Genomic DNA, 21,964 nt, shown 5'->3' with positions numbered 1-21,964 from the left:
AAATATATATAGCACCACAATATCATGGTTTAATATAATCCGGGGAGGGGGGCGGGGGAGGAGGGTGGGAGCTGTCACATACAAAAGACCCGTGTTAGTATCCAAGGAAACAAAAACAATTTAAAAAAAAACAAAAAACCTAAATTCAACTGCTCCTCGTCACTGCACACATCTGGCAGAACCAGTTGAGCTGGAAGTCTACGGAAAACCATCAGCGCCAACAAGACGCAGAGAAATGAAATGACGCAAGAAAATCCAAACTCAAATACGTTTGAAGGTGTGTCAAAATGTGGACTTACTTGTCCAAAATGATCAGAGTTTTGGTGATAATGGTTTTTTTTATTTTGGCTTGCTAACTAAATTTTCACAAAAGAAAGTTTAGCTACTATATCAGATATCTGAAGCCAATATATTGAGATAGTAAATTTAAATTATAAATTACACAACTAATGTGACTCTGCCAAAATAGTAATCAGTTAAGTTAAGAGTATGAAGAAGTTATTTATTATTTTGAAATACCAAAATCAAAATAATGATTTTAAGAACAAACTTAAGTCAACATTACAGATAGTGACAATTTTGACTTACACATCCAAATGTGTAAAAGTAAGTCGGTGTTTTAAGTCAATTACAAAATCCAACACTTACTCGGATCAAATTGAGTCACAACAGTGCAACATCACAATTTTGCGATACATAGAAAATTTGGTCAAAAAAATGAGAAGTGTCAATATTTGATTTATCAAACCAAAGCCATAAGGCATTGTGCCCCAAATTTAAATCACATTTATGCAATACTAAATTACAAAAGTAGACTAAATGTATTTGTTATATCTATTAAAAAACATTTGTTAGATTTTGTATCCCACCTGGGATAGGCTCCGCCCCCCTGTGACCCTGAACAGGTCGCAGCATGTTTAGATATTAGATGGATGGATCTCATCGTTTTACTTTTATGTTGCCTACTGTCTCGTATTTTTTCCTTCTTGGCGGTAATGGTCTTCCATATCTACCCGAGAACAGTGAACGACGGAAAACACAGACTGAAGAACAAACAATGACAATCACAACAACAACAACAAAAAACAAAACAAAATTAAAAAAAAACAAGCTCAGCACAACATCTGCACAACGTGTTCTGTTACATGCATCGAGTTGATCAGTGCACCCAAATCCAAATCGACTCGTCTCGTCCATCTCCGGCGACTGATGCCCAAACACTTTAAATACACATCTACTGTGGGCGGAGCTTCGGGGATCCAGGTGAAACAAGAAAGCTTCATATCTACAAGGAAAAGTGAGAAACTAAACATCCAAAACAGTGTTGATTGTGCATCTGACTACTTAGGGTTAATCTAGTAGAGGGTAGCAGCAGTTAGTACATAAAACAGTCTTTTTTTTAATTTTTCTACTAAGATATTAATGCAGTTTGGTCATGAAGTACTTTAATGCTTCTTTCTGCCCTTTGACGTTAGAGGAAAAACAACCTATGAGAGACCCTAACCTTCAAATGATTGTGAGACACTGTTTTATTGCTCATTTAGAAGCTTGTGTCCAATCTGATCAGGAGACCATTTGAAAAGGAAACTAGTTGTAAAACAACAACAACAACAACAACAACAAAAATCAAAAATCAACCCCACTTCCCATTAAATACTCAAAACAGGAAGCTGCAAAAAGCTGATTTGACCAGAAATACAACAAACATTCATGTGTATCATCACTCAAAGTGGAGAGTTCAACATGAAGACAAAAAAAACAACAGAAAGTGGACAAGAAATACACAAAATGACAAGTGAGATAAGACATTTGTTGTTTGAATCTATGGAAGCAAATAAGGGCCACAACAGTTCCACTTTTATAGGCAACTGAAATGTAAAATTTAAACACAACATGATTGTACAATGTACACTGGTAAATACTCTGTAAATCATGTCATTTGAATTCTATGATTTTAATATTTGTGGGTTTAATAATGGGTTTTTAAAATGTATTTTTTAATGCAAGTACAAAAATATTATAAAAACCTTCAACTAAAATTTGTACCGTCATTTACAGGGCCAATTCCACGACTGACATTTAAATTGAACTTGAATTGTTAGATCAGAGTTTGACTAAGTTAAAGATAAATATTCTATTTGTATTTGTGAACTCTAAAAATAGGAACGTGTGATTTAAATCTTCTTCTTACGTTTGAAAAACTTTATTTTCCTTACAAATTCAAATACAAAACAGAAAAATAGTAAGTGCAAATATTTGAAAAAAATTCAATTGCTCAAATAAAATAGATAAATCTGAATTTATCAACACAAAAAAATTTTTATTTCTGTGATTTGAATTCTAGCAGTTAGTTTTTTTTTGTTTTTGTTTTTTAACACAAATTCAATTACCAAATAGAAAAATACTTGAAAACAACTATGTTGCAATTGTCAAAATCAAATCCAGATAAATTTATGAATTTGCTAAATAAAAACAAATAACAATCGAAACAAAAAGATTATATTTTAAATATATTTGATCAATACAGCACCACTTGATATTACCCAATAGAAACACCCTGAACACCTAAATCACAGTTTTAGTCTGGAGTTGCTTCATAAATTGTAGTGATTACAGCACTTACTTGCTTCCATAAAATGAATGCACATGATAAAGATGCCTTTGAGCTTTTTTTAAACCCAGCTGATTCGGACTTGTAGTTACGACCCATTTGACCCAAAATGAAACAAAAACTTCCTGAGAATTGAATCATGAACGTTACTGGTAGAAAGACAGAAATGATGGATCTTTTACTGAGAAAGTTTAAATCTGCTCTGCGTTTCAGCCTTTGACCATATATGAACCCTTGCTCACAAAATTCAGTTATACAATACCATTTTGTTAAATTATCTCATATGTTAATTATATTAATGTAGAGATCATGACATTTGCGGGTGCTATAAATTTTATTTAACATAGCAAAATAATATGGGATCTATTATTATTGCATAACATTCAATTTAGAAGACTACCTCATGTGCTATGATAAACTTCTTCGATGTTTGGTGTCTAGTCTTCAAGTGGATCATTTTTAGGTAATCGATATTCATTTGCATATGCTAACACACTGCCATAGTCTATTTCACACTTGTTTTAGCTAAACGTGGCTAGCATCAGGAGGTAGTAGAGAACAGCTGCAAAAATCTAGCTCTAAGAAGAATGACAGAAGGAGTCTTGTCTTTTCCACTTCTGACTAATGAGGATTTGTTACTCCATCCCATCATAGCCATGAAGAATATAGATATATATATAGAATATATGCATTTATGCCACTTTGAGATCCTGTTGTCTTATGTGAATGCTGCCCTCAGAGACTATAGGAAAAGCAGTGCATTGTTTAGGTTTCATTATTAACAGCAAACCTGTCATTCTGTGGCTCAGGTGAATCATAAACTAGCTTGCATACATATGGCTCTGACATGAGAACAACCTAAGCACAAAAAAATAAGAACAAAAATTTAAAAAATAACCCCAAACACATATTTTGCATATTCCCTAAATAAAATATTTGACATTTTGTTTTTGGACAACAAAACTGCTTGATGATGAGATTGTTTTCTCAAAGTGTGATGCTACAAATGCTGATGTACGGAGTCCAAAGTGTGCCACGTGTACAGATCTTAAATCATATTCCATTACTTGATTTATAAATACAAAATCTACGTTGATTAACTGAAATTATTTTATTTTTTTAAACCTTTGAATCGAATCTCCTTATTCTAACATTGTGTGTCTAATGTTTAAGAAAGTAAATAAATTTAAATTTGACTTTATTATATCTTTTTTCTATTGTTTTTTTTAATGCATTCACAAAAACCCCACGAATGGATTATAAGTGAGCAGTGAATGAGTGTAAAGTGTTCTGGTGGCACGCCGAGGACTCCGTAGCAATAAAGAGTTCCAGGTGGAACTGTTGAGTGTTCCTCTTCCTCTGGGTATAAATACAGCACACACGGTCCGAACCATCACAAACATCTGCGTGTGAATTCACTGCTGCAGTCCGACAACACGACAGATGGTCCGCACCATCGCAACAACACGCACGGTTTGGATGACGCATGCGGTCAAACCGACGTTTCCCCCCCGACAGCAACGCCGTCCAGCGTGTGAAGGTCAGAGCCCACGTTGGGACGACACGTCAGGTCCCACGTTGGGACGACACGTCAGGTCCCGCGTTGGGACGACACGTCAGGTCCCGCGTTGGGACGACACGTCAGGTCCCACGTTGGGACGACACGTCAGAGCCCACGTTGGGACGACACGTCAGAGCCCACGTTGGGACGACACGTCAGGTCCCACGTTGGGACGACACGTCAGAGCCCTCGTTGGGACGACACGTCAGAGCCCGCGTTGGGACGACACGTCAGGTCCCGCGTTGGGACGACACGTCAGGTCCCGCGTTGGGACGACACGTCAGAGCCCACGTTGGGACGACACGTCAGGTCCCGCGTTGGGACGACACGTCAGAGCCCACGTTGGGACGACACGTCAGAGCCCGCGTTGGGACGACACGTCAGAGCCCGCGTTGGGACGACACGTCAGGTCCCGCGTTGGGACGACACGTCAGGTCCCGCGTTGGGACGACACGTCAGGTTCCCACGTTGGGACGACACGTCAGGTCCCACGTTGGGACGACACGTCAGAGCCCTCGTTGGGACGACACGTCAGAGCCCGCGTTGGGACGACACGTCAGGTCCCGCGTTGGGACGACACGTCAGGTCCCGCGTTGGGACGACACGTCAGAGCCCACGTTGGGACGACACGTCAGGTCCCGCGTTGGGACGACACGTCAGAGCCCACGTTGGGACGACACGTCAGAGCCCGCGTTGGGACGACACGTCAGAGCCCGCGTTGGGACGACACGTCAGGTCCCGCGTTGGGACGACACGTCAGGTCCCGCGTTGGGACGACACGTCAGGTTCCCACGTTGGGACGACACGTCAGAGCCCGCGTTGGGACGACACGTCAGAGCCCGCGTTGGGACGACACGTCAGAGCCCACGTTGGGACGACACGTCAGAGCCCACGTTGGGACGACACGTCAGAGCCCTCGTTGGGACGACACGTCAGAGCCCACGTTGGGACGACACGTCAGGTCCCACGTTGGGACGACACGTCAGAGCCCACGTTGGGACGACACGTCAGAGCCCACGTTGGGACGACACGTCAGGTCCCACGTTGGGACGACACGTCAGAGCCCGCGTTGGGACGACACGTCAGGTCCCACGTTGGGACGACACGTCAGAGCCCACGTTGGGACGACACGTCAGAGCCCACGTTGGGACGACACGTCAGAGCCCTCGTTGGTCAGAGCCCTCGTTGGGACGACACGTCAGAGCCCTCGTTGGGACGACACGTCAGAGCCCACGTTGGGACGACACGTCAGAGCCCTCGTTGGGACGACACGTCAGAGCCCACGTTGGGACGACACGTCAGAGCCCACGTTGGGACGACACGTCAGGTCCCACGTTGGGACGACACGTCAGAGCCCGCGTTGGGACGACACGTCAGGTCCCACGTTGGGACGACACGTCAGAGCCCACGTTGGGACGACACGTCAGAGCCCACGTTGGGACGACACGTCAGAGCCCTCGTTGGTCAGAGCCCTCGTTGGGACGACACGTCAGAGCCCTCGTTGGGACGACACGTCAGAGCCCACGTTGGGACGACACGTCAGAGCCCACGTTGGGACGACACGTCAGAGCCCTCGTTGGGACGACACGTCAGAGCCCTCGTTGGGACGACACGTCAGAGCCCTCGTTGGGACGACACGTCAGAGCCCTCATTGGGACGACACGTCAGAGCCCACGTTGAGACATCAGAGCCCACGTTGAGACATCAGAGCCCTCGTTGGGACGAGACGTCAGAGCCCACGTTGAGACGTCAGAGCCCTCGTTGGGACGTCAGAGCCCACGTTGAGACGTCAGAGCCCTCGTTGGGACGAGACGTCAGAGTGTACCCGATCATAACAGTAAGGTTTCTCCTCCACACAAGCAACCTGCTGCTCACCTGCAGTTATACTATTTGTTTCATCTAATATTTCTGTAAAAGTAATTGTTTTTGTTTTCAATGGAAAGCTTTTCATCTCCACAGCTTCATCATTCCTGTTCAACATCAGCGCGACGACCCTGAAATCTTCACAACGATAAAGTGTTTCTTATTTCTCGGGTTTCTCCTGGACGTCACCAGCTGGTATTATGGGATCCGTCCCCAGAGCTCCACACGAACCATCAAAGCAGCCCGACACTGACACCTCATGAGATATGTGCTGTGTGAATTAAGTTTGTCCTGGCTAATTTCATCTGCAGTAACCTGCGAGCAGCGCCACCTGCTGGACCGTGAAGGAAGTGTTCAGGAAAAAAAGGCCCGTTTTTTGGGAGCTGTAAAGCTCAGAATGTGAACTTAGAAATATTTGTGGCAAAAATCAAACATTCCCTCGGCAGACTCTTGATGTCGCTGACGAACATTAAGATAAACTGACGGCACAACAAAAGCTCAGAGGAATGTGTTTCTTTTTAAAGCTGCTCCAGAGACACAAAACAGAAACTGTAAATCTAAAACATGTTTTAAAAAGGTCTGGGTGCAGCATTAATGTGAAAATTTAACAATTAGCAGGTTAAACGATTCATTCCAACTCTCAACAACAATTATAATAACTGATAAATCATTTTAAAATGCTAAAGACTGGTTGAGCTTCTGAAGTCTGTGTGTGACATCAGATGTGTTGGTGGGACAAAACCAAGCACTGAAAACGTCACCGCACACACCAGCTCATTATTTTGGTGAATGAGATGACACTGCTGAGATATAATCCACTTCTGGTTCCATAATGATTGATTCAGGAATGAATGCAGCTGTGGAAATCTTCTATCATCAGAAACAAACTCCAAAAAAAACCAAAACAACATCAGTATGCACTGTACTCAGATCTGTCTTCAAATCACAACTCTTAATATCTATACTCCATAGTTCTATTTGAACAGGTCTCCACATAATATGAATATAATCACTTTATGAAACAATGCACATTACATTTCTGACACAGCCACCAAAAAATGTAAATGCAAAAAGCACATTAAGACAAAATTGACCCCAAAATTATTATAAAAAAAAAAAATAAAAAAAATAAAAAAGAAATCTTCAAGTACTATTAACAAAGTAAAAGTCCACCTGGCAATATTTTTCAGAAGAAAATAATCAAAATATACACAACTCCACTCATCTTGTCGCCATCCTCAGGCCGTTCAGTGGCTGACTCTCTGACCTGAAAACAAACCCAAACAACAGAAAACTATTGACCTGGCTCAATAAAAGGTTCTCACAGTTTCTACAGGTCTCTATGTGCGGTCGGATCGAGGCAGAGGCAGGACGGGCTGATGTTGACTTGCAGGATCCTCCTTTTTTGTTGTTTTTTTAAATGGAAAAAAGGGTCGATGTGTTTTTAATCCATCCAACTACGTCTGGTCTCGGTTGGACGGATCAGACGGGAGAAGAGCGGAAGCCGAAGGTGGTACGAAGAGAGAATGCCCGAACACGCGACCCAGACCGACCGGTGCCGTCCAAGCCCTCCGGCACACGGCTGACCGAGTGATTATGTGCACACACAGATACAAGGTTAAAAGAGGGATGTTCCCTTCAGGATGTTTCAGAAGCAGGACCCCCCCCCCTCCTCCTCTTCCTCCCCCCCTCGTCGTCGTCATGGTTTCTTGTGCTGACTCCACAGGCGGCCTGCTAGTTTGACTCTCCCAGGGTTTTCCAGAGGTGTGCCTGGTCCCGGCTCCTCCTGCTCCCTCCTGCTCCCTCCTGCTCCCTCCGGACCTCAGGGCTCCTGTTTGATGTAGTAGCTGCCCGAGCCGTTGCTCTCTTGGTCCGAGGTGCCGCGTGAGAAGGTGAACTCGTCCACCTCAGCCGCCTCCTCCTTCATCCTCAGGAGAGACTCTACAGGCGGCGACAGAGAAACATAAGAGACAGACAGCAGCAGGTGAGCTACCTGTGTTCATGCCCTCTGAGGAAGTGTTCAGTCTGTTCCAGGTGTTCATGTTAACTCCACATGCACGACGAGCATCACAGAGACACTTTAAAAAAAAGACCAATGACCCAAACATGCTGCAACGTGGACGCAAAACTCTAGAAATGCCCAAACGCTGATCCCTGTGGATTAAATGATCAGTAACAGTCTCGACCGTCGCTGACATGAGGAAATATGCTGGTTTGAGAAGGATGATGATGAACATGTACAAACAAAGGTTGATTTAACAGCATGCAGCATCAGCAGCTCGCCGCTCCACCGCGAGGCCCGGTGAGACCCGGAGGACCGCCGGCGAGCGTCTAGACTTTAGTGTGACACGTTACCTGATTTGTGGGTTTGGTGGAGGTGGGTTCGGGGGCGGGGCCGAGCGGGCCCCTGGGCAGGGTAAGGAGGCGGACTCTGCTCTTCGTCCCCTGAGAAGCTGCTCCTCCTCCTGCCTGCCTGACTGAAGGGCCGTCGACCAACCGGAATCTTCCTCTCTAAACACCAAGCCAGACTCGGGTAAGCTACCGGGGGCTCATTACACACAGAGGTCAGTTCAGCTGCAGCGTGAGGTCAGAGGTCAGAGGTCAGAGCACGTTTCAGAGAGGAAAGTTAAAAAGGTGAGAGCTCAGGATGAAACTTTTCATTTATCCCACACCGCCGTCACTCGTACTGATCTGAATGAGTCGCTGGTCAGCTGCTCTCAGACCGACAGCAGAAACTATCCACTGTTCGCACGTCGTGGCTGCAAATATTTAAATGCAATCCTTTTCACGTTTTCATTTTTTTTATATATATGTACAGTGAACCCTCGCTATAACGCGGTTCACCTTTCACGGTCTCGCTGCTTCACGGATTTGCATCGTGCATTGAAATCACATTACGACTATATGTAACGTAGATATCTTTAATGTCCAGTTCTATCTATTTCAATTGTAAAATAAAGGTTACTACTTCACGGATTTCACCTATCACGGTTTCTATTTGGAACGTAACCCCCGCGAAAAACCAGGGTTCACTGTATATTTATTATTTTTCACAAAAAAAACTTTTTTTCAGTGCTGTGACAGAAGTGATTTAAAATTAGAAACTGATTTTTAATTTTCTTTAAAAGAAAACAACGTGTAGCCCCCAAACGTAAAAAACTAAGTGTAAATCAAACTTCTGAATCATATCTTGACTTTAGCTATTCCAAATGAAATTAAAATGTCTTTTAGTCAATTATTTCCATTATGGTCAACATCATTATGATTGACAGCGACAGATTTCACAAGACGCATTGAGGAAACCTCCCGTTACAATTTTCATGCTCATAAAAACAAAAATGAAATCAAGACATGAATCATTTTCAAGAGAAAAAGTCAACTTTGCAATTTGATTTTCACCAAAAAAAGCAGAAGACGCATATTTAGATATAAAGTTATTAAAGGCTTCTTCTGAAGTCCATTAAAATCAGACATCATGAAACTGACGATTAGATTGTCAGCATATAATTAGATTTTAAAACTATCAGCAGACAATGTGAAATCTCTGCACATTGCATGACAACTTGACTATAAAAGCTCCATTTCACATACAATTATTATTATTATTATTATTATTATGCTTAGAGAACACTGAAAGGTATTAATTTATGGAGTAACTACAGAAATATAAACTGCATTTGGGAACTGGATTTTGGATTCATGTGCACATTTATGATAAACAACATTTAAATTTGATTTGATGATTTTATTTTAATATTTGTGACCTCTGACTTCCATTCATGCATAAACTAGTGAAAACATTCAGCACTGAGTTGAAGGAGTGACGCAGAACTTCTGCTCTCCAACCCGGAGCTCAAACACTTCTCTGACCGAGACGGAGAAACTGTCCCACAGACGGAGAAACTGTCCCACAGACGGAGAAACTGTCCCACAGACGGAGAACACACCTCCAGCTTTACACAACCTGAGAAGGACCGCACACACCACGCAGGCGACCAATCAGAGATCAGCACTGCTTCCACCACAGTGTAGCCAGTGACAGGAAGAGGAAGAGGAAGAGGATATGATGGAGGGAAGGAGAAACAAACTGACAGTGAAGGAGCAATGACTCACTTTTCTTTTGGCCTTTGTACTGTTGAGCCTTTTTCTTCTGCTTGGGCACCGACTGGGGCATTTCTCTGGTACCTGGAAAACAGGAACAAGGCCAGATATGAGCGTTATTATCAGCACCAACGTTGATACCTCAGTTATGAGAAGTGACACAACCTATCCAACATCTAGAAAGACGTTAGATAGAATTAGAAAATGTAATTGTTTCTTCTGTCAATTACATTCAGTGTCTGCCGTTGTGTTCGTGCACATAAAAACCTTCCCGTGAGTTTCACACGATGACATATAAGCACTTTGAATTCACAAATATTTTTTAATCAGGAGATACCTTAAGCTGACTTATCAGACAGATGAATCCTTACTTACAACTAGAATATATAAAGAACATTAGCTGGGGGTACAGGAATTAAAACAATGCTACAAAAGTCAAAAGTTTTAAGACGGTATGTAAAAATAGTCAAACAACACTGAGAAAAGACAAAAATAAAATGATGCATCCTATTAAATATGGCAATAAGAATCTATCATGGTATTAGGGTTCAAATGTAAAATACAGATATTTTATTCATGTGTTATTTCACCGTAGTAATTTTGAAATCTGTGATGCTGCTGGCTGTCATCCGTCTACGGTCTCTAATGCCTGAAATCAAACCTGACAGAACAATGAGGGAGCGAGCTGCCGCTGCCATGATGTTTGAGAAGCTGTTGATCAGGAGGGATTTATTACGGGACCATCACCTCCGGCTCCTCCGCTGAAACAACCGTTGATCCTTTAACGCCTGTTCATCAGTGTCATCATTCATCGGACTATTTCACAGCCAACAAACTGTCAGTTGTATGAGAGAACATGTGATCACATGTTCACTGTGCTGTTATATCAGAAAACTAATGACGGCTGCGTCAGCGATTTTAATAGGTGAAGTGTTTCTCTCTGCGTCTCGCTCTGAACGAAGGTAAACAAAAGTCACGTGACTGCTTTCTGGTTTCAGCTCTGGCAGCAGCAGCAGAGTCAGAGGAGCTTCAAATTAAACACAAGAAAAGTGTCAAATATGACACTAAAGCTGTGATGTTTTCACAGCGAGCAGCTGCTCACTTTGGTCTGCTTACGATGTCAGTGAAGTTTTTTCAAACCAGATGTCATCAGTGTTGACAAAAGAGAGAGAGAAAGACAGCAGTGCTTCATACTTGAATAAAACGCTCACTATGTTTGCAGCCTTAAAAAGGTTAAAAGTAAGATCTCTGGCCAAATACACATTTTGAGCGTGACCTTTTTAAAATACTTTAGAAAAGTGTTAATTAATTTTTTCTGATGTACCGAAAATGTGATGAACCATGACTCCAAACCAGAGCTGTGAAACGTTCCCTTCTTACCCCGGGACCTTTTAGTTTTGCTCCGGTTCATCGAGACGCTGTAAACTGCTGTAAGTACAATTAACTGTGGTCATCACGTATCTGGACTGTGATCACACTCACATGTTGGTGCACACGCATGTTATCATGGTTACCGTGTAACTCGGTTTGGTTCAGTATTTTACTACATTTAAAAATGATGAAACATTCCAGTTTAATTGTCCATAATTGTTACTGAAACAGCGAAAGCAGTCCGACGCTGTGAAGAGGAAAAGACTCTCAGCTGTTTTACTCTCCAGTACACAACAAACTAAATAAAAAACATCCATTACAACAAATTACTACAAGTGCTACATATTCATAATGAACTTTCCCATTAAAGCCAGCAGGGCTGCTTTTCTCTCTTTTGTCAAACCTGAGGAGTGTTAATAATCATCCACTTTGACAAAGCTCTGTTGGAGTTGTTCATGACAACAGCAACCAGCTGCTTGGTGTTTAAACCAGGCTGAGCCGGTTGTTGGACCAGTGTGAGGTCACAGGTTCTGACTGAAGCAAGGCCAGTAAAGGAAGTTTACATACCATCACACCCTTGTTACTATGGCTACAATGAATGTATGCAGTCTCCTGATACATCTACTTCCTCAATAGATGCTTGTTATGGCAGGTCAGCTCTTAAAATCATGCTTGAATCTGATATCTGTCAATCATAAAGTCCTGTGTTTGGTTCTTCTGCTTTCACACCACAAACTGCTCTGGAGGATGCAGACAACGTTTGACAACGTTTGACTGACAGCTTTCACACCAAGCAGGCAAACATACCAGGGGGTCTTAATGACATTCAAATGATGGCGCGTGTTGTGTGCTGAGCTGACATCTGGGCGTCGGAGCAGCGGAGGAAGGAGGATGAAGTGCAGCGTGTTCTTACTCTGTGAGGCCGGCGGTTGCAGCTGGTAGCCCGTCAGCTGACACCAGCCCACCGGGTAGAGGTCAGGTGACTGACAGTCCACCCACTGGTCGTACTCGTCCTCCCAGCCGTCGAAGTGGATCCTCAGTAGCCGGTGCACAATCCTCGTCACCGTGGCAACACACACCAGCCGCGGCTCCATCAAATCCACAGCCTCCAGCTTCATGCCCTGACGGAAACCATGATTGGGAACCTCCTGGTGGGGTACGGCACGGTGAGGGGAAACAAAGGAATTTTAATCATTTACAAAGGAACAAAATACTGAGGGAACATTTCCAGTTATTCAAAATAAAAAATACCAGAAGACATCAACACTCAGACTGGTAAACAGTTCAAACACACATGGAGTTGAGGAAACGTGAATGAAAACGTACCTTGTTAAAGAGCCTGACAGGAGCAGCTATTGAACCCGTTTCTCTGAGGTAGTCGAACCATTTCAATGGTAGTTTAGTGTACCCTGAGAAACAAGGTCAGAGGTCAGACCGGGACACAACCAACCAACAACTCTGGGATTCTCATTTTACATCTCTGAAGGGCTCGTTGAAAGGGTACCTCGAGGGGCCGTGAGTTCAATGTTGTTGATTTCACAGAAGCCGACAGGGAAGATGGAGGGGGAGGTGCCGTGGTAGCAGAACCAGTCTGATCCGTCCACGGCCTCCGAGCCATCGATCCCGATCATGAGGTACCCGTCTGCCAACACCTGCAGACAAGAACCGCTGGAGTCAGTCGGGAACAAGGATTCACAAACCACTGGTTTCATCTGGCTGTAGAGATACACACAGCGTGTAACAATACACACAGCGTGTAACAATACACAGTGCGGTATTATCTGCAGAGAGATGAACATTTGTACAGTGCTTCCTAATAATATGGTCTCAGTCAGGGGTCCCAGCCTCCTCAGAGCTCCGCCCACTCTATTGGTCGATCTCAACCTACTGGTGGGAGATGGTGATATATTTCCCAGAATATCAAAATTCTACATCTAAAAGAAAATTTCAGAATAATTCTTTAATCTGCCTAATTGTAATTTCACTATTTTGCAGAAAATAATATTTAAAAACAATGTTTTTTCTTAATTTTCTCTTGTCAGTGTGTGACTACCTCCATCCGTCATAATGACTGTCAGGACACAGTGACAGCTCACAGTAATGAGCAGGAGGCAGAGACAATAACTAGTAGATGCAATGTAATCAATAAGGAAAATGAAAAGCACGGTGCTATTCACTTCTGTAAAACTCATTATGTACTTCTTAGCTGCACACAGTTTACAGCTCTTAGTCCTTAACGTTAAGATTTTACAGGACACATCGGGCTGCTCCGTTCTCAAGATACTGGACTTGATGATACAACTTTGACAGCTGTGGGAAAGGATTTCATAAAGTTTTTTCCAAGTGGTTACACTTCTGTTAGAGAAGTTCATGAAGTCATCACTTCTCAGAGTTAAAAGAACATGTGGCTCAACAGAGCTCTGATTCTGTCACTGACGACAGCACTTGTTCTTGTTTTTCTCTATTAAGGACAAACAATATACAGTTTTGGTATCATGAAGGACTTTTTATGGTATTTGACTAACTCCAGAATAAGTGAAATTCCTCTTCCGCGCTTTCCTCCTCGGATTCATTCATTTCTTCTTCAGAGGGACAAAACTGTCGAGTGCCACATGCAGTGAGGCTGCAGCACCATCAACAAGATGATCGACCTGTGACGGAGTTAACTGGAGGTAGTGGACCTACATTGTGTTGACATTGAAGTAAATAATAATGGAATCACTTCCTTTAATTTGTTTACAGAATCATCAGATAGACTCTGTTCATGTCTCTCATGTCTCGTATCTCTCTGCTGTCCTTTTCTCTCTCTGCTCTCCTCTCACCACAACCGGTCGAGGCAGATGCTCCGCCCACCTCTGATCCCGGTTCTGTTAATAGATGCTCCGCCCACCTCTGATCCCGGTTCTGTTAACAGAGGCTCCGCCCACCTCTGAGCCCGGTTGTTAACAGATGCTCCGCCCACCTCTGAGCCCGGTTATTAACAGATGCTCCGCCCACCTCTGAGCCCGGTTGTTAACAGATGCTCCGCCCACCTCTGAGCCCGGTTGTTAACAGAGGCTCCGCCCACCTCTGAGCCCAGTTCTGTTAACAGAGGCTCCGCCCACCTCTGATCCCAGTTCTATTAGCAGATGCTCTGCCCACCTGTGATCCCGGTTCTGTTAACAGATGCTCCGCCCACCTCTGATCCCGGTTCTGTTAACAGAGGCTCCGCCCACCTCTGATCCTGGTTCTGTTAACAGAGGCTCCGCCCACCTCCGATCCTGGTTCTGTTAGCAGATGTTCTCCACCTCTGACCCTGGTTCTGTCTGAGGTTTCTTCCTGTTAAAGGGAGTTTTTCTTCCCTCTGTTGGAGGTTTTTCTCCTTTAAAGAGGAGGTTTTCCCTCCTAGCTTATGTGGGAATTGTTGAATTGTTGGGTTTCTCTTTATAATGTTGTAAAGTTCTGCTGTAAGGACTTTAATGTGTTAAGTGCCATGAAATAACCTATGTTGTAATTTGGTGCTATATAAATAAATTTTAACTGAACTTCTAGAGTGGCAGAATTTCCTCCCCGATGCCGTGTAGTTTCCTCTCCCACCGTCTTCAGGGAGGCTGGTATGGATGTAAACTGTCACCTGACTGGTTGTCAATTTCAATTTTAAATTTTATTTATATAGCACCAAATCACAACAGAGGTTATTTCATGGCACTTAGATTGTCAGGGCAGGAAACTCACTCACCTTTCTTACAGTGGCTACACATATAGCTGAGAGGTTGAGGGGGTCAATGGCTTCTATCTTCATCCCATCTCTGAACCAATCCCCACTCTGGTCCACATCTCTCACCTGGAACACAAAACGCAGTCAGAAAGAACCCCGGCAAATCAAGGATTAATAAAACATCTCATTCGAATCACTTCCATATCAATGCGTGTTTCAACAACGTGACATTTGTTTTCAATTCAATCAGTATTAACTCCACAAAGTGAACAACACTGTTATTGTGCATTACCTTCTGGAAGAGTGGTGCAGGAGCATCAGCCTGACCTTCAGTTTTCTTTGTAATATCTGGAAATTAAAATGACTTGTCAGGCTGGAGGTGAAGTTAATACAGCAGAATATACACATACACAAATACAAAAAGGAGCTGGACTTCAGCTTACATTGACTGACCAAGTAAAGAAATAAATGAGTCATTAAGAGTAGAAGAACCTAATCGTAAGGTTGGTGGTTCAACACCCGTAGTATCATTAGGAAAGATATCAAACCCTATTGTAAACCCTACAGTCACTACTGGTGTGTGTGTGTGTGTGTGTGTGTGTGTGTGTGTGTGTGTGTGTGTGTGTGTGTGTGTGTGTGTGTGTGTGTGTGTGTGTGTGTGTGTGTGTGTGTGTGTGTGTGTGTGTGTGTGTGTGTGTGTGAGAGAATGGGAGGTAAACCATTGAAGATCGCAGATCATTTAATGTTCAATTATCACAACCAATTCAGTTCTGTAAAATTTCTGATTAACTTAAAAGGTGCATTTTCCAGTATTTCCGCTGCTCTGAACGGACCTCCAGGACCGTTGTAAAACGGATCCACCATCACTTTCTGTTAACGGTTTCCCTGTGAGAGTGATCAGACTGCTGGACTGCTGCTGACTCAGTGTGGGAAATGTGTGACCCAACATTTAGATTTTTAACCATATTAAGGACTAAAAGCTGGTCTCTGCTGCTTTGATTAAAAAAAATTAAAAAAAATCTTCATAAATCCCCCAACTTAATGGAAAAGAAATATTAGAGCTATACATGTATAATCTTTGTTAAAAAACAAAAACAACAGGTCAGCTGTTTATAACATTATTTTTCTGTGCGTTAATAAAATGTAATCTGAAACAGTCAGAGCATCATCTGATAGTTTCAGAGCAGAAGACACTCATCTAATAATTTGCAGGGAAACTAATTCACAGTTAAAGTACTGCATTCAAAGTTTTAAAGTTTATAGGATTTCAGGTGATCTATCAGCAGAAAAAAACTAAAGTAATCAATTATATAAATCAAATAGCACAAGTCTATTTATATTCTGTAAACTAGCCTTTTATGATCAAAACCTGATGCAGGTGATCAGCTCAAACCCTCCCGGCATGAATTTCAACAAGTGGGAACTAATGGTCACCAGACGTGCAGGAAAACAGCTGAACTTTGTGCAGGTAGAGTTTTGTGATTATTTTCAACCTGCGGTGGAGGATGAAGCAGGACACTTTGAACTTTCAGTCATTTAAAAGGAGGTTTTAAGAAATCACCAATATGTGGGAAAAGTTTTAGGTGCATCAAATTTATGTGGCTGCACCTGAATGACAAAGTTATTGTAGACTGACTCGTGTTGTGGAGCTCAGACTGTGATAGATCCCTGTTCACCTGATTGTCTCCCATTGACTGAAAAACACCTGATTTCAGTTTAGATTTCAAATGAAGTGCTGGTTCTGGAGGTTCACAGACTTTTGCCACTCAGATATTTCATATTGGATCGTTTGTTTCACTGGACTCTCGTTATCTGAAGATCTGAGGAGGGTTTGGCTCATATTTATGTAAAATTATAGAAAATGTAAATGTTTTGCACCTTCAGCGTTCATAATATTTTAGTGACCTGAAACATAGAATGGACTTAACTTTCCTTATGATTTCTAATATGCATCACAAAAGGAAAGGGTTGTTGTGTTGCATGAACGCACCGGATCGTTTGAAGCGGTGGCCGATGCTCCGAGACCAGCCGATATTATGGATGAGGGGGCTGAACATGTGGCACCAGAAGTCATCCGACCCGTCCTGGCTCTCCTCGTAGACGAGTCTGAGGCGACCTCCGATCACCTGCTCCACCAGCGCCACCCGTGTCCGGCACAGGTAGTTCTTGTCCACCACCTCCACCCGCATCAGCTTCTTAAAGGGGAACTGCATGTTCTCATGTACCTGCAGGGAAAAATAGGAGACAAGATTCAGAGAGGGGAAATATCAAATCAGAGGAGTAGAAAAAAAGTTCAGTGTTGGATTGGAGAGGATTTATTGGCAGACACGGAATATAATATTCAGAATTATGTTTTCATGAGTTTATAAACATCTGAAATAAGAATCGTTGTGTTTTGTTTGCTTAGAATGAACCCCTCATATGCAAATAAGGAGAGGGAGCTCAGCATGTTGCTACGGTAACCCTGAAGGGACAAACCCAACACGTTTGTTTCCTACACACACAGGGAGGGTGAGCAGAGCGGTGACTGCAATCTGCAACCTCACCACCAGATGGCACTAATCCTACACACAGCTCCTTCGAATGAAAAAGAACTCACACGTTCTGTTGTGATAACTTCTCCGTTAACGGGTCATTTTTCAGCGCGGTGCCTCACCTTGGTATTAAAGTCAGGTGGCAGTGTTTTAGCTCCAGTGAGACGCTTCACGAGAAAGGCTTTCCAGTTCGAGTACTTATGCTGTATGCCTGTGAGGAGGATGAGAAACAGCAGTTTACCACCAAACATCCCAGAACAGCAGCAGCTTCAAGAACACAGTTCAGACTGGGTTTGGCTGGACGCTCACTTTTTGGAGGTACGAGGGGTTTGCCGCTGGAGGCGCACCATCCCACCGGGTGCACCTCGGGGATACACAGATTACACCAGAAGTCTTTGCTGGTGTCGTTGTCGAAGCCCTCGTACCGCAGGAGAGCCTTGAACCCTGCAGAAGACAGATAAGACAACCACTCAACCACCGGCCTGCTCCATCTCCACGGTTCTTACCATCTAATAACTAACGCCTTCATGATTAGAACAGGTTAAGGGGGTTATTAGTCGTCACTATTTGAGAAGACAAAAACATGATCTGATTTAACAGGCTTCTCCTGAGTTTGAATGCTTAAATATGAATAAAATGTATTGTTTTTTTCAGGTATTTTGTAAAATGCTCAATTAAATGTTTCAAGTCTTTACTTGTGTGACGGATGTAAACTTTAACAGGAGACAGGAAGTACAACATGGATTCAGTTTGTTACACTGAGGGCTGTTTTCTAGCTTATATTTGTTGATATTTTGGAAATGTGAGATTGCTAAAGTCTCTTCCTGCCATGCAGTGATGGATGTACTGACCAGTGCTCCTGAATTAGTTTCATACCAAAGAAAACATGAAAGCTGCTGGTCCAGAGAGCTCAACGAGCGACGAGGAGTGAAAGAGTGCAACAGGGCGGAAAGACACTTCTGATCAAATGTGAGAGTGAATCCTGCACTGATCAGGTCGTCGCTGTGAGGATGCCAAGAGGTGAAACATGCTCCTGTTGACGTGATCCAGTCAGGAGCTTCGCTGCATATTAATGTTTGACCCACTATAACATACAATGAAACGCATTACTCCAACCTGGAAGTGATAAAAGCATCAGAGACCTCCTCCAGGTCTTTAAAAGAGAAAGAGGGCTCCACCTTTTCTAAAACTCTTTGCTGAAAGCAGCCAGCTGTGACCACAGATTTAATCTGCAGCTGTCATTCAAAAGGAGATAACCTCCATGTTATTTATGTGATTTTACAGTCGGGTGCCGTAGAACTGAGACAAGATGAAATATTATGACGAGGTCTAATACTAGGACTGCAGGCACATCGGATTTGTTTCTCAGAACAGATCTTCAGGACAAACCGTCACAACTGTTGTTGGCAGGTAAACAGATTTGGTGCGACACGGCTTTCCAACACGGATTTATTTCTCCAACTCTCCACGTCCTGTTGTTCTGGTTGTTCTCTCCGGCACCACAACCTCCTGTCCGACACCACAACCTCCTCTCCGGCACCACAACCTCCTGTCCGGCACCACAACCTCCTCTCCGGCGCCACAACCTCCTGTCCGGCGCCACAACCTCCTCTCCGGCGCCACAACCTCCTGTCCGGCGCCACAACCTCCTCTCCGGCGCCACAACCTCCTCTCCGGCACCACAACCTCCTCTCCGGCCCCACAACCTCCTCTCCGGTCCGGCGCCACAACCTCCTCTCCGGCGCCACAACCTCCTCTCCGGCGCCACAACCTCCTGTCCGGCGCCACAACCTCCTCTCCGGCGCCACAACCTCCTCTCCGGCGCCACAACCTCCTCTCCGGCGCCACAACCTCCTCTCCGGCGCCACAACCTCCTGTCCGGCGCCACAACCTCCTCTCCGGCGCCACAACCTCCTGTCCAGCACCACAACCTCCTGTCCGGCACCACAACCTCCTCTCCGGCACCACAACCTCCTCTCCGGCACCACAACCTCCTGTCCGGCACCACAACCTCCTGTCCGGCACCACAACCTCCTCTCCGGCACCACAACCTCCTGTCCGGCACCACAACCTCCTCTCCGGCACCACAACCTCCTGTCCGGCACCACAACCTCCTCTCCGGCACCACAACCTCCTGTCCGGCACCACAACCTCCTGTCCGGCACCACAACCTCCTCTCCGGCACCACAACCTCCTGTCCGGCACCACAACCTCCTGTCCGGCACCACAACCTCCTCTCCGGCACCACAACCTCCTGTCCGGCACCACAACCTCCTGTCCGGCACCACAACCTCCTCTCCGGCACCACAACCTCCTGTCCGGCACCACAACCTCCTGTCCGGCACCACAACCTCCTCTCCGACACCACAACCTCCTCTCCGGCACCACAACCTCCTGTCCGGCACCACAACCTCCTGTCCGGCACCACAACCTCCTCTCCGACACCACAACCTCCTCTCCGACACCACAACCTCCTCTCCGGCACCACAACCTCCTCTCCGACACCACAACCTCCTGTCCGGCACCACAACCTCCTCTCTCCGATAGCTGTGGTGGTGCTCACAGAGATTCTGCTCACTCTGTCACTCAGAAAACGATGTTCTCACAGAGTGTCGCGCTGCAACTGATGCAAGAAACTCAGAAGCTCCGGACTGAGACGCATCCGCAGAAATCCCATTAGAATCACATTTCAAACAACCTCCCAATGCAGTTTGCATCCAGTTTGCAAAAATTGCATTTTAAGTGGCTGGTTTTTTTTTTGCTTTCCAGACTTTCAAAAAAACGTATTTGGGCCGGCAGTCTGAACAGTGATTGAGCACCAACTCACTGAGATTGAAAAATATTATGAAAGCCAAGAAACGTATTAAATGATTTACAGAAGAGGCAGTGTCATGTTTCATTGCTCCGTATATCGGAGTATCATCGCATCAGAACTTCTTTACGCTCTAACATTGGTATCGTCCCCCAAAAATCCAGCATCGTTTAAAAAAAAAAAAAAAACCATTCCAAACAAAAGCACCCAGAAAATGAAACGACACATCCAGGACTCTTGAAGTTGATTCTTCTTTTAGTTCATTTAAGTCTTACCTGCTAGCTTTATGATTTCTGCTATCCAGTACACCTTCGTGGAGAGGTTGGTGTCAGAGTTGGTCACTTCTATCCTCACTCCTTCTTCGATGTCTCCCCAGCATGTCCCCATGGGGGCCTGAGGCGCAGAGGAAGCACCCACGTTTTTCAGCCATGAAAGCATCAAACCAACGGTCACCATCTACTCAACTCCAGCGTTTACTCACATGCTTGAAGCAGCTGACTGGAGCTCCCACCGTGTTATTGCTACAGATATACCGCCCCCAGTCGAAGCTCTCTGCAGGGACCACTGACAGAGACAACAAACAGAGTAAAGCTGGAGTTTATCTCAGCAGAGCAGAAGGCGTTGCCGTTTCACAGCTTGTCGATGACCTACCGGCTTTTGATTTGGCCTGGTTCTGCTGACTTGCTTGGTACTGGGCGTAAGCTGCCAACTTTGCCATGAGGGGCTGTTTCTGTAAGACTTTTGCCTTTTTTGTCGGTGGTTTGCCCTGATAAAATCAAAAACATCAATATTTGTGGAACTACAGTTCAATTTTGGGATAAACTGGTATCGTGGGCGTGTGTGTATTCACCTGGAGTCTTGCCAGGATGCTAGCTTTTTTAGAGTTTGAGGAATAACTCCTGGAGCAGGACACGCTGCAGAAGCGCTTGGTTTTGGAGTAAAAAAGTGCCATCATGAAGTACACCTGGCCATTGTTCTTGATGATATATAATAATATGATGTATAAAGTGAATGAAGCACCGTGCAGCTGTAATATATAATAATATGATGTATAAAGTGAATGAAGCACCGTGCTGTAATATATAATAATATGATGTATAAAGTGAATGAAGAAGCACCGTGCTGTAATATATAATAATATGATGTATAAAGTGAATATATAATAATATGAAGAATGAAGCACCGTGCTGTAATATATAATAATATGATGTATAAAGTGAATGAAGCACCGTGCTGTAATATATAAATAATATGATGTATAAATATATAATAATATGTGAATGAATGAAGCACCGTGCTGTAATATATAATAATATGATGTATAAAGTGAATGAAGCACCGTGCTGTAATATATAATAATATGATGTATAAAGTGAATGAAGCACCGTGCTGTAATATATAATATGATGTATAA

The 21,964-nt window shown here is 44.0% G+C and overlaps 1 protein-coding gene across 1 annotated transcript; it reads right to left on the bottom strand.

Moving 5' to 3' along the window:
* Positions 1-6,533: 6,533 nt before the first annotated feature.
* mbtd1 (mbt domain containing 1) lies at positions 6,534-21,483 on the bottom strand. The gene is made up of 15 exons (XM_069687924.1): positions 21,401-21,483; positions 21,202-21,316; positions 21,032-21,114; positions 20,826-20,943; positions 18,048-18,182; positions 17,861-17,949; positions 17,195-17,429; positions 15,497-15,552; positions 15,226-15,330; positions 13,012-13,159; positions 12,834-12,916; positions 12,421-12,655; positions 10,149-10,220; positions 8,391-8,546; positions 6,534-7,976 (listed from the first exon to the last, which is right to left on the bottom strand). Exons 2-15 carry the CDS (start codon positions 21,266-21,268, stop codon positions 7,858-7,860), a joined length of 1,701 nt encoding a protein of 566 aa, XP_069544025.1. The 5' UTR covers positions 21,269-21,316; positions 21,401-21,483; the 3' UTR covers positions 6,534-7,857.
* Between the last annotated feature and the right edge of the window lie 481 nt (positions 21,484-21,964).

The sequence above is a fragment of the Brachyistius frenatus genome, unplaced genomic scaffold (assembly GCF_029030835.1).
Source record: "Brachyistius frenatus isolate BFR_SWC_R1_liver_20210118 unplaced genomic scaffold, ASM2903083v1 Contig_506, whole genome shotgun sequence".
NCBI lineage: Eukaryota > Metazoa > Chordata > Actinopteri > Embiotocidae > Brachyistius > Brachyistius frenatus.
Note: the sequence above shows the minus strand (reverse complement) of the source record. Positions and strands in the feature narration are given on the sequence as shown.